The 14,014-nt window shown below is 52.3% G+C and overlaps 1 protein-coding gene across 3 annotated transcripts in view; it reads right to left on the bottom strand.

Moving 5' to 3' along the window:
- mapk3 (mitogen-activated protein kinase 3) overlaps positions 1-14,014 on the bottom strand; it is a 29,036-nt gene that overhangs the window by 13,386 nt on the left and 1,636 nt on the right. For all 3 annotated transcript variants that reach the window (XR_015939729.1, XM_088637346.1, XM_088637347.1), the window contains exons 2-3: positions 12,111-12,293; positions 2,437-2,626 (exon numbers count right to left, since the gene is read on the bottom strand). Coding sequence is in view for 2 of the 3 variants with exons in the window: in XM_088637346.1 (XP_088493472.1) it covers positions 2,437-2,626; positions 12,111-12,293 (373 nt within the window). In the remaining variant the exon portion in view is untranslated. The remainder of the gene's footprint in view (positions 1-2,436; positions 2,627-12,110; positions 12,294-14,014) is intronic.

Here is a 14,014-nt window from a genome sequence, read left to right as displayed (position 1 = left end):
TCTCTGTGCTTGACCAGACTATATAGTGTGTGCACACTGTACACTGTGTGTTATATAGTGCAGTACACAGGGGTACAGGCTGGCCCTGAGCTCACAGTGGTGTTGATGACACACTGGTACAGTCTCTGTGCTTGACCAGACTATATAGTGTGTGCACACTGTACACTGTGTGTTATATAGTGCAGTACACAGGGGTACAGGCTGGCCCTGAGCTCAGAGTGGTGTTGATGAGACACTGGTACAGTCTCTGTGCTTGACCAGACTATATAGTGTGTGCACACTGTACACTGTGTTATATAGTGCAGTACACAGGGGTACAGGCTGGCCCTGAGCTCACAGTGGTGTTGATGAGACACTGGTACAGTCTCTGTGCTTGACCAGACTATATAGTGTGTGCACACTGTACACTGTGTGTTATATAGTGCAGTACACAGGGGCGCAGGCTGGCCCTGAGCTCACAGTGGTGTTGATGACACACTGGTACAGTCTCTGTGCTTGACCAGACTATATAGTGTGTGCACACTGTACACTGTGTGTTATATAGTGCAGTACACAGGGGTACAGGCTGGCCCTGAGCTCACAGTGGTGTTGATGAGACACTGGTACAGTCTCTGTGCTTGACCAGACTATATAGTGTGTGCACACTGTACACTGTGTGTTATATAGTGCAGTACACAGGGGTACAGGCTGGCCCTGAGCTCACAGTGGTGTTGATGACACACTGGTACAGTCTCTGTGCTAGACCAGACTATATAGTGTGTGCACACTGTACACTGTGTGTTATATAGTGCAGTACACAGGGGTACAGGCTGGCCCTGAGCTCACAGTGGTGTTGATGAGACACTGGTACAGTCTCTGTGCTTGACCAGACTATATAGTGTGTGCACACTGTACACTGTGTGTTATATAGTGCAGTACACAGGGGCGCAGGCTGGCCCTGAGCTCACAGTGGTGTTGATGAGACACTGGTACAGTCTCTGTGCTTGACCAGACTATATAGTGTGTGCACACTGTACACTGTGTGTTATATAGTGCAGTACACAGGGGCGCAGGCTGGCCCTGAGCTCACAGTGGTGTTGATGACACACTGGTACAGTCTCTGTGCTTGACCAGACTATATAGTGTGTGCACGCTGTACACTGTGTGTTATATAGTGCAGTACACAGGGGCGCAGGCTGGCCCTGAGCTCACAGTGGTGTTGATGACACACTGGTACAGTCTCTGTGCTTGACCAGACTATATAGTGTGTGCACACTGTACACTGTGTGTTATATAGTGCAGTACACAGGGGCGCAGGCTGGCCCTGAGCTCACAGTGGTGTTGATGAGACACTGGTACAGTCTCTGTGCTTGACCAGACTATATAGTGTGTGCACACTGTACACTGTGTGTTATATAGTGCAGTACACAGGGGTACAGGCTGGCCCTGAGCTCACAGTGGTGTTGATGACACACTGGTACAGTCTCTGTGCTTGACCAGACTATATAGTGTGTGCACACTGTACACTGTGTGTTATATAGTGCAGTACACAGGGGTACAGGCTGGCCCTGAGCTCAGAGTGGTGTTGATGAGACACTGGTACAGTCTCTGTGCTTGACCAGACTATATAGTGTGTGCACACTGTACACTGTGTGTTATATAGTGCAGTACACAGGGGCGCAGGCTGGCCCTGAGCTCAGAGTGGTGTTGATGAGACACTGGTACAGTCTCTGTGCTTGACCAGACTATATAGTGTGTGCACACTGTACACTGTGTGTTATATAGTGCAGTACACAGGGGCGCAGGCTGGCCCTGAGCTCACAGTGGTGTTGATGAGACACTGGTACAGTCTCTGTGCTTGACCAGACTATATAGTGTGTGCACACTGTACACTGTGTGTTATATAGTGCAGTACACAGGGGTACAGGCTGGCCCTGAGCTCACAGTGGTGTTGATGAGACACTGGTACAGTCTCTGTGCTTGACCAGACTATATAGTGTGTGCACACTGTACACTGTGTGTTATATAGTGCAGTACACAGGGGTACAGGCTGGCACTGAGCTCACAGTGGTGTTGATGAGACACTGGTACAGTCTCTGTGCTTGACCAGACTATATAGTGTGTGCACACTGTACACTGTGTGTTATATAGTGCAGTACACAGGGGTACAGGCTGGCCCTGAGCTCACAGTGGTGTTGATGAGACACTGGTACAGTCTCTGTGCTTGACCAGACTATATAGTGTGTGCACACTGTACACTGTGTGTTATATAGTGCAGTACACAGGGGTACAGGCTGGCCCTGAGCTCACAGTGGTGTTGATGACACACTGGTACAGTCTCTGTGCTTGACCAGACTATATAGTGTGTGCACACTGTACACTGTGTGTTAAATAGTGCAGTACACAGGGGTACAGGCTGGCCCAGAGCTTGACCAGCACACAGGGGCGCAGGCTGACCTTGAGGTCGCAGGTGGTGTTGATCAGCAGGTTGGAGGGCTTCAGGTCGCGGTGCAGGACGTTGGCGGAGTGGATGTACTTCAGGCCCCGCAGGATCTGGTACAGGAAGTAGCAGATGTGGTCGTTGCTGAGCTGCTGTGTCTTCAGCAGCTTGTACAGGTCCGTCTCCATCAGGTCCTGCACGATGTAGCTGAGCAGAGGGTCAAGGGCCAGTCAGGACCGCACGGACAGGGGCCAGAGCCGGACCAGCAGACACACAGTAGGGCCACACAGACAGGGGCCAGAGCAGGGCCACACAGACAGGGGCCAGAGCAGGGCCACACAGACAGGGGCCAGAGCAGGGCCAGCAGACAAACAGCAGGGCCACACAGACAGGGGCCAGAGCAGGGCCACACAGACAGGGGCCATAGCAGGGCCACACAGACACACAGCAGGGCCACACAGACAGGGGCCAGAGCCAGACCAGCAGACACAGCAGGGCCACACAGACAGGGGCCAGAGCCGGACCAGCAGACACAGCAGGGCCACACAGACAGGGGCCAGAGCAGGGCCACACAGACAGGGGCCAGAGCAGGGCCACACAGACAGGGGCCAGAGCAGGGCCACACAGACAGGGGCCAGAGCAGGGCCACACAGACAGGGGCCAGAGCAGGACCAGCAGACACACAGCAGGGCCACACAGACAGGGGCCAGAGCAGGGCCACACAGACACACAGCAGGGCCACACAGACAGGGGCCAGAGCCAGACCAGCAGACACAGCAGGGCCACACAGACAGGGGCCAGAGCCGGACCAGCAGACACAGCAGGGCCACACAGACAGGGGCCAGAGCAGGGCCACACAGACAGGGGCCAGAGCAGGACCAGCAGACACAGCAGGGCCACACAGACAGGGGCCAGAGCCGGACCAGCAGACATAGCAGGGCCACACAGACAGGGGCCAGAGCAGGACCAGCAGACACAGCAGGGCCACACAGACAGGGGCCAGAGCCGGACCAGCAGACACACAGCAGGGCCACACAGACAGGGGCCAGAGCCGGACCAGCAGACACAGCAGGGCCACACAGACAGGGGCCAGAGCCGGACCAGCAGACATAGCAGGGCCACACAGACAGGGGCCAGAGCAGGGCCACACAGACAGGGGCCAGAGCAGGACCAGCAGACACACAGCAGGGCCACACAGACAGGGGCCAGAGCAGGGCCACACAGACACACAGCAGGGCCACACAGACAGGGGCCAGAGCAGGACCACACAGACAGGGGCCAGAGCCGGGCGCCGGACCACCAGACACAGCAGGGCCACACAGACAGGGGCCAGAGCCGGGCGCCGGACCACCAGACACAGCAGGGCCACACAGACAGGGGCCAGAGCAGGACCAGCAGAGCCACACAGACAGGGGCCAGAGCCGGACCAGCAGACACAGCAGGGCCACACAGACAGGGGCCAGAGCCGGACCAGCAGACACAGCAGGGCCACACAGACAGGGGCCAGAGCAGGGCCACACAGACAGGGGCCAGAGCAGGACCAGCAGAGCCACACAGACAGGGGCCAGAGCCGGACCAGCAGACACAGCAGGGCCACACAGACAGGGGCCAGAGCAGGGCCACACAGACAGGGGCCAGAGCAGGGCCACACAGACAGGGGCCAGAGCCGGGCGCCGGACCAGCAGACACAGCAGGGCCACACAGACAGGGGCCAGAGCAGGGCCACACAGACAGGGGCCAGAGCAGGGCCAGCAGACACACAGCAGGGCCACACAGACAGGGGCCAGAGCAGGGCCACACAGACAGGGGCCATAGCAGGGCCACACAGACACACAGCAGGGCCACACAGACAGGGGCCAGAGCCGGACCAGCAGACACAGCAGGGCCACACAGACAGGGGCCAGAGCAGGACCAGCAGACACAGCAGGGCCACACAGACAGGGGCCAGAGCAGGGCCACACAGACAGGGGCCAGAGCAGGACCAGCAGACACAGACCTGTCCTCATCCCTCTGGAGCGGATCACACTGCTGCACACTGGGACTGAGACTGAGAATACTGTAACACCTGGAGCGGATCACACTGCCGCACACTGGGACTGAGACTGAGAATACTGTAACACCTGGAGCGGATCACACTGCTGCACACTGGGACTGAGAATACTGTAACACCTGGAGCGGATCACACTGCTGCACACTGGGACTGAGACTGAGAATACTGTAACACCTGGAGCGGATCACACTGCTGCACACTGGGACTGAGACTGAGAATACTGTAACACCTGGAGCGGATCACACTGCTGCACACTGAGACTGAGACTGAGAATACTGTAACACCTCGAGCGGATCACACTGCTGCACACTGGGACTGAGACTGAGAATACTGTAACACCTGGAGCGGATCACACTGCTGCACACTGGGACTGAGACTGAGAATACTGTAACACCTGGAGCGGATCACACTGCCGCACACTGGGACTGAGACTGAGAATACTGTAACACCTGGAGCGGATCACACTGCCGCACACTGGGACTGAGACTGAGAATACTGTAACACCTGGAGCGGATCACACTGCCGCACACTGGGACTGAGACTGAGAATACTGTAACACCTGGAGCGGATCACACTGCTGCACACTGGGACTGAGACTGAGAATACTGTAACACCTGGAGCGGATCACACTGCTGCACACTGAGACTGAGACTGAGAATACTGTAACACCTGGAGCGGATCACACTGCTGCACACTGGGACTGAGACTGAGAATACTGTAACACCTGGAGCGGATCACACTGCTGCACACTGGGACTGAGACTGAGAATACTGTCACACCTGGAGCGGATCACACTGCTGCACACTGGGACTGAGACTGAGAATACTGTCACACCTGGAGCGGATCACACTGCTGCACACTGGGACTGAGACTGAGAATACTGTAACACCTGGTGTGGATCACACTCCTGCACACTGGGACTGAGAATACTGTAACACCTGGAGCGGATCACACTGCTGCACACTGGGACTGAGACTGAGAATACTGTAACACCTGGAGCGGATCACACTGCTGCACACTGGGACTGAGAATACTGTAACACCTGGAGCGGATCACACTCCTGCACACTGGGACTGAGACTGAGAATACTGTAACACCTGGAGCGGATCACACTCCTGCACACTGGGACTGAGACTGAGAATACTGTAACACCTGGAGCGGATCACACTCCTGCACACTGGGACTGAGACTGAGAATACTGTAACACCTGGAGCGGATCACACTGCTGCACACTGGGACTGAGACTGAGAATACTGTAACACCTGGAGCGGATCACACTGCTGCACACTGGGACTGAGACTGAGAATACTGTAACACCTGGAGCGGATCACACTGCTGCACACTGGGACTGAGACTGAGAATACTGTAACACCTGGAGCGGATCACACTGCTGCACACTGGGACTGAGACTGAGAATACTGTAACACCTGGAGCGGATCACACTGCTGCACACTGAGACTGAGACTGAGAATACTGTAACACCTGGAGCGGATCACACTCCTGCACACTGGGACTGAGACTGAGAATACTGTAACACCTGGAGCGGATCACACTGCTGCACACTGGGACTGAGAATGAGAATACTGTAACACCTGGAGCAGATCACACTGCTGCACACTGAGACTGAGACTGAGAATACTGTAACACCTGGAGCGGATCACACTGCTGCACACTGGGACTGAGACTGAGAATACTGTAACACCTGGAGCGGATCACACTGCTGCACACTGGGACTGAGAATGAGAATACTGTAACACCTGGAGCGGATCACACTGCTGCACACTGGGACTGAGACTGAGAATACTGTAACACCTGGAGCGGATCACACTGCTGCACACTGAGTCTGAGAATACTGTAACACCTGGAGCGGATCACACTGCTGCACACTGGGACTGAGAATACTGTAACACCTGGAGCGGATCACACTGCTGTACACTGGGACTGAGACTGAGAATACTGTAACACCTGGAGCGGATCACACTGCTGCACACTGGGACTGAGAATACTGTAACACCTGGAGCGGATCACACTCCTGCACACTGGGACTGAGACTGAGAATACTGTAACACCTGGAGCGGATCACACTCCTGCACACTGGGACTGAGACTGAGAATACTGTAACACCTGGAGCGGATCACACTGCTGCACACTGGGACTGAGAATACTGTCACACCTGGAGCAGATCACACTGCTGCACACTGAGACTGAGACTGAGAATAATAATAATAATAATAATAATAATAATAAACTTTATTTTATATAGCGCCTTTAAAGGTGGCTTCTCAAAGCGCTTTACAGGATGACAATATCAATAAATAAGAAGACTACAACAATAAATAAGAAAAATTTCACAAGACAGGACACAATTATAATTACAGCAATACAACAATAACAATAGAGGAGACTGTGGAAGATGGTATTAAGAAGAGCAGAGGGGTGAAGAATGGAACCAGTTAAGTAAAGGCTTTTCTGAAAAGGAGGGTTTTGAGTCTGGATTTGAAGGAGTTTAGAGAAGGTGACTCTCTAATATCCTTGGGCAAAGAGTTCCAGAGCTTGGGGGCATAGCAGGAGAAGGCCCTGTCGCCCATACAATGTAGACGGGCTTGGGGGACAGTAAGGAGGGCAGAATTTGAAGAGCGGAGGTTGCGAGGTGGGGAGTAGGGCGATAAAAGTTCAGACAGGTATTGAGGTGCCAAGCCATGTAAAGCCTTGTAGGTGAGCATGAGGATTTTAAAGTCTACGCGGAATTTGACCGGAAGCCAGTGCAAGGACTCCAGGATAGGAGTAATGTGAACACTTGCACTAGATCTGGTCAGGATTCTGGCTGCTGAATTTTGGACATACTGCAGCTTGTTCAGAGTAGATTTAGATACCCCAGGGAGCAGAGCATTGCAGTAGTCAATTCGAGAGAATACAAATATGTAGATCAGCTTTTCAGCCACAGTTAATGATAGCATAGGGCGTAGTCTTGCGATATTTCTAAGGTGAAAAAAAGATGTTTTGACAGTATGCTGTACATGTGGGTCGAATGTTAAGCCAGAATCGAATATAACCCCAAGGTTTTTCAATTTTGATTGGAGCTCAAGTACAGAGCCATCTACAGACAGGGTTACAGGACTGGCTTCACAAGGTCGATAAGGGGTACCAATAAGCATGACTTCAGTCTTGTCACAGTTAAGATGAAGGAAGTTTTGAGTCATCCAAATTTTTATGTCAGAGATGCAATTAGATAGAATAGAGACAGCCACATCAGTGTCGGGTTTGGTATGGATGTATATTTGAGTATCGTCAGCGTAAAAATGAAAGCTGAGGCCATGTGATCTTAAAAGCTGACCAAGTGGGAACATGTAAATGCTGAAGAGCAAGGGGCCCAGTATTGAGCCCTGAGGGACACCAGACTTGACAAGACCAATTTCAGACCTGTACCCATTGAGAGAGACAAAGTGACAGCGATCAGTGAGGTAAGACTTAAACCATTTGAGGGCAGTGTCAGAGACTCCAAACACAGTCTCGAGACGAGAAAGCAAGATGTTATGGTCAACAGTGTCAAAGGCAGCACTGAGATCAAGAAGGATGAGTATGGAAAGAGAACCAGAATCAGAAGCTATTAGGAGATCGTTGGTGACTTTGACTAGGGCGGTTTCTGTGCTGTGAAGTTGACGGAAGCCAGATTGGAGGGGTTCGAAAAGGTTGTTTGTCATGAGGTGGTTATGTAACTGAAGTGTGACAGCACGTTCTAGAATTGTAGAGAGAAAGGGTAAGTTGGAGATGGGGCGAAAGTTGTTAAGATTGTCGAGAGCCATGTTAGGCTTCTTTGGCACTGGGGTAATAGCAGCAGTTTTGAGGACCGTTGGTACAATGCCGGTGCTCAAGGATTCATGTATTATATTGAGGACAATGGGACAGAGAGAAGAGAAACAGGACTGGAATAAAGTGGTGGGAATGGGATCTAAAATAGATGTGGTGGGTTTCATGCGCGTAACTAGTTTGTTTAGGGATGCTGAGTCAAGAAGAGAGAAGCTGGAGAGACGGATGGAGAGAGAATACTGCAACACCTGGAGCGGATCACACTGCTGCACACTGGGACTGAGACTGAGAATACTGTAACACCTGGAGCGGATCACACTGCTGCACACTGGGACTGAGACTGAGAATACTGTCACACCTGGAGCGGATCACACTGCTGCACACTGGGACTGAGAATACTGTCACACCTGGAGCAGATCACACTGCTGCACACTGGGACTGAGACTGAGAATACTGTAACACCTGGAGCGGATCACACTCCTGCACACTGGGACTGAGAATACTGTAACACCTGGAGCGGATCACACTGCTGCACACTGGGACTGAGACTGAGAATACTGTAACACCTGGAGCGGATCACACTGCTGCACACTGGGACTGAGAATACTGTCACACCTGGAGCAGATCACACTGCTGCACACTGAGACTGAGACTGAGAATACTGTAACACCTGGAGCGGATCACACTGCTGCACACTGGGACTGAGACTGAGAATACTGTAACACCTGGAGCGGATCACACTGCTGCACACTGGGACTGAGACTGAGAATACTGTAACACCTGGAGCGGATCACACTGCTGCACACTGGGACTGAGACTGAGAATACTGCAACACCTGGAGCGGATCACACTGCTGCACACTGGGACTGAGACTGAGAATACTGTAACACCTGGAGCGAATCACACTGCTGCACACTGGGACTAAGACTGAGAATACTGTAACACCTGGAGCGGATCACACTGCTGCACACTGGGACTGAGACTGAGAATACTGTAACACCTGGAGCGGATCACACTGCTGCACACTGGGACTGAGACTGAGAATACTGTAACACCTGGAGCGGATCACACTGCTGCACACTGGGACTGAGACTGAGAATACTGTAACACCTGGAGCGGATCACACTGCTGCACACTGGGACTGAGACGGAGAATACTGTAACACCTGGAGCGGATCACACTGCTGCACACTGGGACTGAGACGGAGAATACTGTCACACCTGGAGCGGATCACACTGCTGCACACTGAGACTGAGACTGAGAATACTGTAACACCTGGAGCGGATCACACTGCTGCACACTGGGACTGAGACTGAGAATACTGTAACACCTGGAGCGGATCACACTGCCGCACACTGGGACTGAGACTGAGAATACTGTAACACCTGGAGCGGATCACACTGCTGCACACTGGGACTGAGACTGAGAATACTGTAACACCTGGAGCGGATCACACTGCTGCACACTGAGACTGAGACTGAGAATACTGCAACACCTGGAGCGGATCACACTGCTGCACACTGAGACTGAGAATACTGTCACACCTGGAGCTGATCACACTGCTGCACACTGGGACTGAGACTGAGAATACTGTCACACCTGGAGCGGATCACACTGCTGCACACTGAGACTGAGACTGAGAATACTGTAAAACCTGGAGCGGATCACACTGCTGCACACTGGGACTGAGACTGAGAATACTGTAACACCTGGAGCGGATCACACTGCTGCACACTGAGACTGAGAATACTGTAACACCTGGAGCGGATCACACTGCTGCACACTGGGACTGAGACTGAGAATACTGTAACACCTGGAGCGGATCACACTGCTGCACACTGAGACTGAGACTGAGAATACTGTAACACCTGGAGCGGATCACACTGCTGCACACTGAGACTGAGACTGAGAATACTGTAACACCTGGAGCGGATCACACTGCTGCACACTGGGACTGAGAATACTGTAACACCTGGAGCGGATCACACTGCTGCACACTGAGACTGAGACTGAGAATACTGTAACACCTGGAGCGGATCACACTGCTGCACACTGAGACTGAGAATACTGTAACACCTGGAGCGGATCACACTGCTGCACACTGAGACTGAGACTGAGAATACTGTAACACCTGGAGCGGATCACACTGCTGCACACTGGGACTGAGACTGAGAATACTGTAACACCTGGAGCGGATCACACTGCTGCACACTGGGACTGAGACTGAGAATACTGTAACACCTGGAGCGGATCACACTGCTGCACACTGGGACTGAGAATACTGTAACACCTGGAGCGGATCACACTGCTGCACACTGGGACTGAGACTGAGAATACTGTAACACCTGGAGCGGATCACACTGCTGCACACTGGGACTGAGACTGAGAATACTGTAACACCTGGAGCGGATCACACTGCTGCACACTGGGACTGAGAATACTGTAACACCTGGAGCGGATCACACTGCTGCACACTGAGACTGAGACTGAGAATACTGTAACACCTGGAGCGGATCACACTGCTGCACACTGGGACTGAGACTGAGAATACTGTAACACCTGGAGCGGATCACACTGCTGCACACTGGGACTGAGACTGAGAATACTGTAACACCTGGAGCGGATCACACTGCTGCACACTGGGACTGAGACTGAGAATACTGTAACACCTGGAGCGGATCAGACTGCTGCACACTGGGACTGAGACTGAGAATACTGTAACACCTGGAGCGGATCACACAGCTGCACACTGAGACTGAGACTGAGAATACTGTAACACCTGGAGCGGATCACACTGCTGCACACTGGGACTGAGAATACTGTCACACCTGGAGCGGATCACACTGCTGCACACTGGGACTGAGACTGAGAATACTGTAACACCTGGAGCGGATCACACTGCTGCACACTGGGACTGAGACTGAGAATACTGTAACACCTGGAGCGGATCACACTGCTGCACACTGGGACTGAGACTGAGAATACTGTAACACCTGGAGCGGATCACACTGCTGCACACTGGGACTGAGACTGAGAATACTGTAACACCTGTAGCGGATCACACTGCTGCACACTGGGACTGAGACTGAGAATACTGTCACACCTGGAGCGGATCACACTGCTGCACACTGAGTCTGAGAATACTGTAACACCTGGAGCGGATCACACTGCTGCACACTGAGACTGAGACTGAGAATACTGTAACACCTGGAGCGGATCACACTGCTGCACACTGGGACTGAGACTGAGAATACTGTAACACCTGGAGCGGATCACACTGCTGCACACTGGGACTGAGAATACTGTCACACCTGGAGCGGATCACACTGCTGCAGACTGGGACTGAGACTGAGAATACTGTAACACCTGGAGCGGATCACACTGCTGCACACTGGGACTGAGACTGAGAATACTGTAACACCTGGAGCGGATCACACTGCTGCACACTGGGACTGAGACTGAGAATACTGTAACACCTGGAGCGGATCACACTGCTGCACACTGGGACTGAGACTGAGAATACTGTAACACCTGGAGCGGATCACACTGCTGCACACTGGGACTGAGACTGAGAATACTGTAACACCTGGAGCGGATCACACTGCTGCACACTGGGACTGAGACTGAGAATACTGTAACACCTGGAGCGGATCACACTGCTGCACACTGAGACTGAGAATACTGTAACACCTGGAGCGGATCACACTGCTGCACACTGGGACTGAGACTGAGAATACTGTAACACCTGGAGCGGATCACACTGCTGCACACTGAGACTGAGAATACTGTAACACCTGGAGCGGAGCGCACTGCCGCCCGGATCAGGAAGGATACACGTCCCTCATGCTCTCGAGCCTGCGAGCCCGCAGGATGTCGTTGATGCCGATGATGTTCTCATGCCGAAAGCGCAGCAGGATCTTGATCTCGCGCAGAGTCCGCTGGCAGTACGTCTGGTGCTCGAACGGGCTGATCTTCTTGATGGCCACCCGCAGCTTATTGACATTGTCATAGGCAGAGCTGCACAGAGAGAGAGAGGGGCTCATACAGACACACTGACTGGACACTCCAGTACATTAACACTGCACTGAGAGAGAGAGGGGTTAATACACACACACTGACTGGACACTCCAGTACATTAACACTGCACTGAGAGAGAGAGGGGTTAATACAGACACACTGACTGGACACTCCAGTACATTAACACTGCACTGAGAGAGAGAGGGGTTAATAGAGACACACTGACTGGACACTCCAGTACATGAACACTGCACTGAGAGAGAGAGAGGGGTTAATACAGACACACTGACTGGACACTCCAGTACATTAACACTGCACTGAGAGAGAGAGGGGTTAATACAGACACACTGACTGGACACTCCAGTACATTAACACTGCACTGAGAGAGAGAGGGGTTAATACAGACACACTGACTGGACACTCCAGTACATTAACACTGCACTGAGAGAGAGAGGGGTTAATACACACACACTGACTGGACACTCCAGTACATTAACACTGCACTGAGAGAGAGAGGGGTTCATACACACACACTGACTGGACACTCCAGTACATTAACACTGTACTGAGAGAGAGAGGGGTTAATACACACACACTGACTGGACACTCCAGTACATTAACACTGCACTGAGAGAGAGAGGGGTTAATACAGACACACTGACTGGACACTCCAGTACATGAACACTGCACTGAGAGAGAGGGGTTAATACAGACACACTGACTGGACACTCCAGTACATGAACACTGCACTGAGAGAGAGAGGGGTTCATACAGACACACTGACTGGACACTCCAGTACATTAACACTGCACTGAGAGAGAGGGGTTAATACAGACACACTGACTGGACACTCCAGTACATTAACACTGCACTGAGAGAGAGAGGGGGGTTCATACAGACACACTGACTGGACACTCCAGTACATGAACACTGCACTGAGAGAGAGGGGTTAATACAGACACACTGACTGGACACTCCAGTACATTAACACTGCACTGAGAGAGAGAGGGGTTAATACAGACACACTGACTGGACACTCCTGTACATTAACACTGCACTGAGAGAGAGAGGGGTTAATACACACACACTGACTGGACACTCCAGTACATTAACACTGCACTGAGAGAGAGGGGTTAATACAGACACACTGACTGGACACTCCAGTACATTAACATTGCACTGAGAGAGAGAGGGGTTCATACAGACACACTGACTGGACACTCCAGTACATTAACACTGCACTGAGAGAGAGGGGTTAATACAGACACACTGACTGGACACTCCAGTACATTAACACTGCACTGAGAGAGAGAGGGGTTAATACACACACACTGACTGGACACTCCAGTACATTAACACTGCACTGAGAGAGAGGGGTTAATACAGACACACTGACTGGACACTCCAGTACATTAACACTGCACTGAGAGAGAGAGGGGTTCATACAGACACACTGACTGGACACTCCAGTACATTAACACAGCACCGAGAGAGAGAGAGAGGGGTTCATACACACACACTGACTGGACACTCCAGTACATGAACACTGCACTGAGAGAGAGGGGGTTAATACAGACACACTGACTGGACACTCCAGTACATTAACACTGCACCGAGAGAGAGAGAGGGGTTCATACAGACACACTGACTGGACACTCCAGTACATTAACACTGCACTGAGAGAGAGAGGGGTTAATACACACACACTGACTGGACACTCC

Source organism: Lepisosteus platostomus, chromosome 6 (assembly GCF_059453375.1).
Source record: "Lepisosteus platostomus isolate fLepPlt1 chromosome 6, fLepPlt1.hap1, whole genome shotgun sequence".
NCBI classification, from domain to species: Eukaryota; Metazoa; Chordata; class Actinopteri; order Semionotiformes; family Lepisosteidae; genus Lepisosteus; species Lepisosteus platostomus.
Note: the sequence above shows the minus strand (reverse complement) of the source record. Positions and strands in the feature narration are given on the sequence as shown.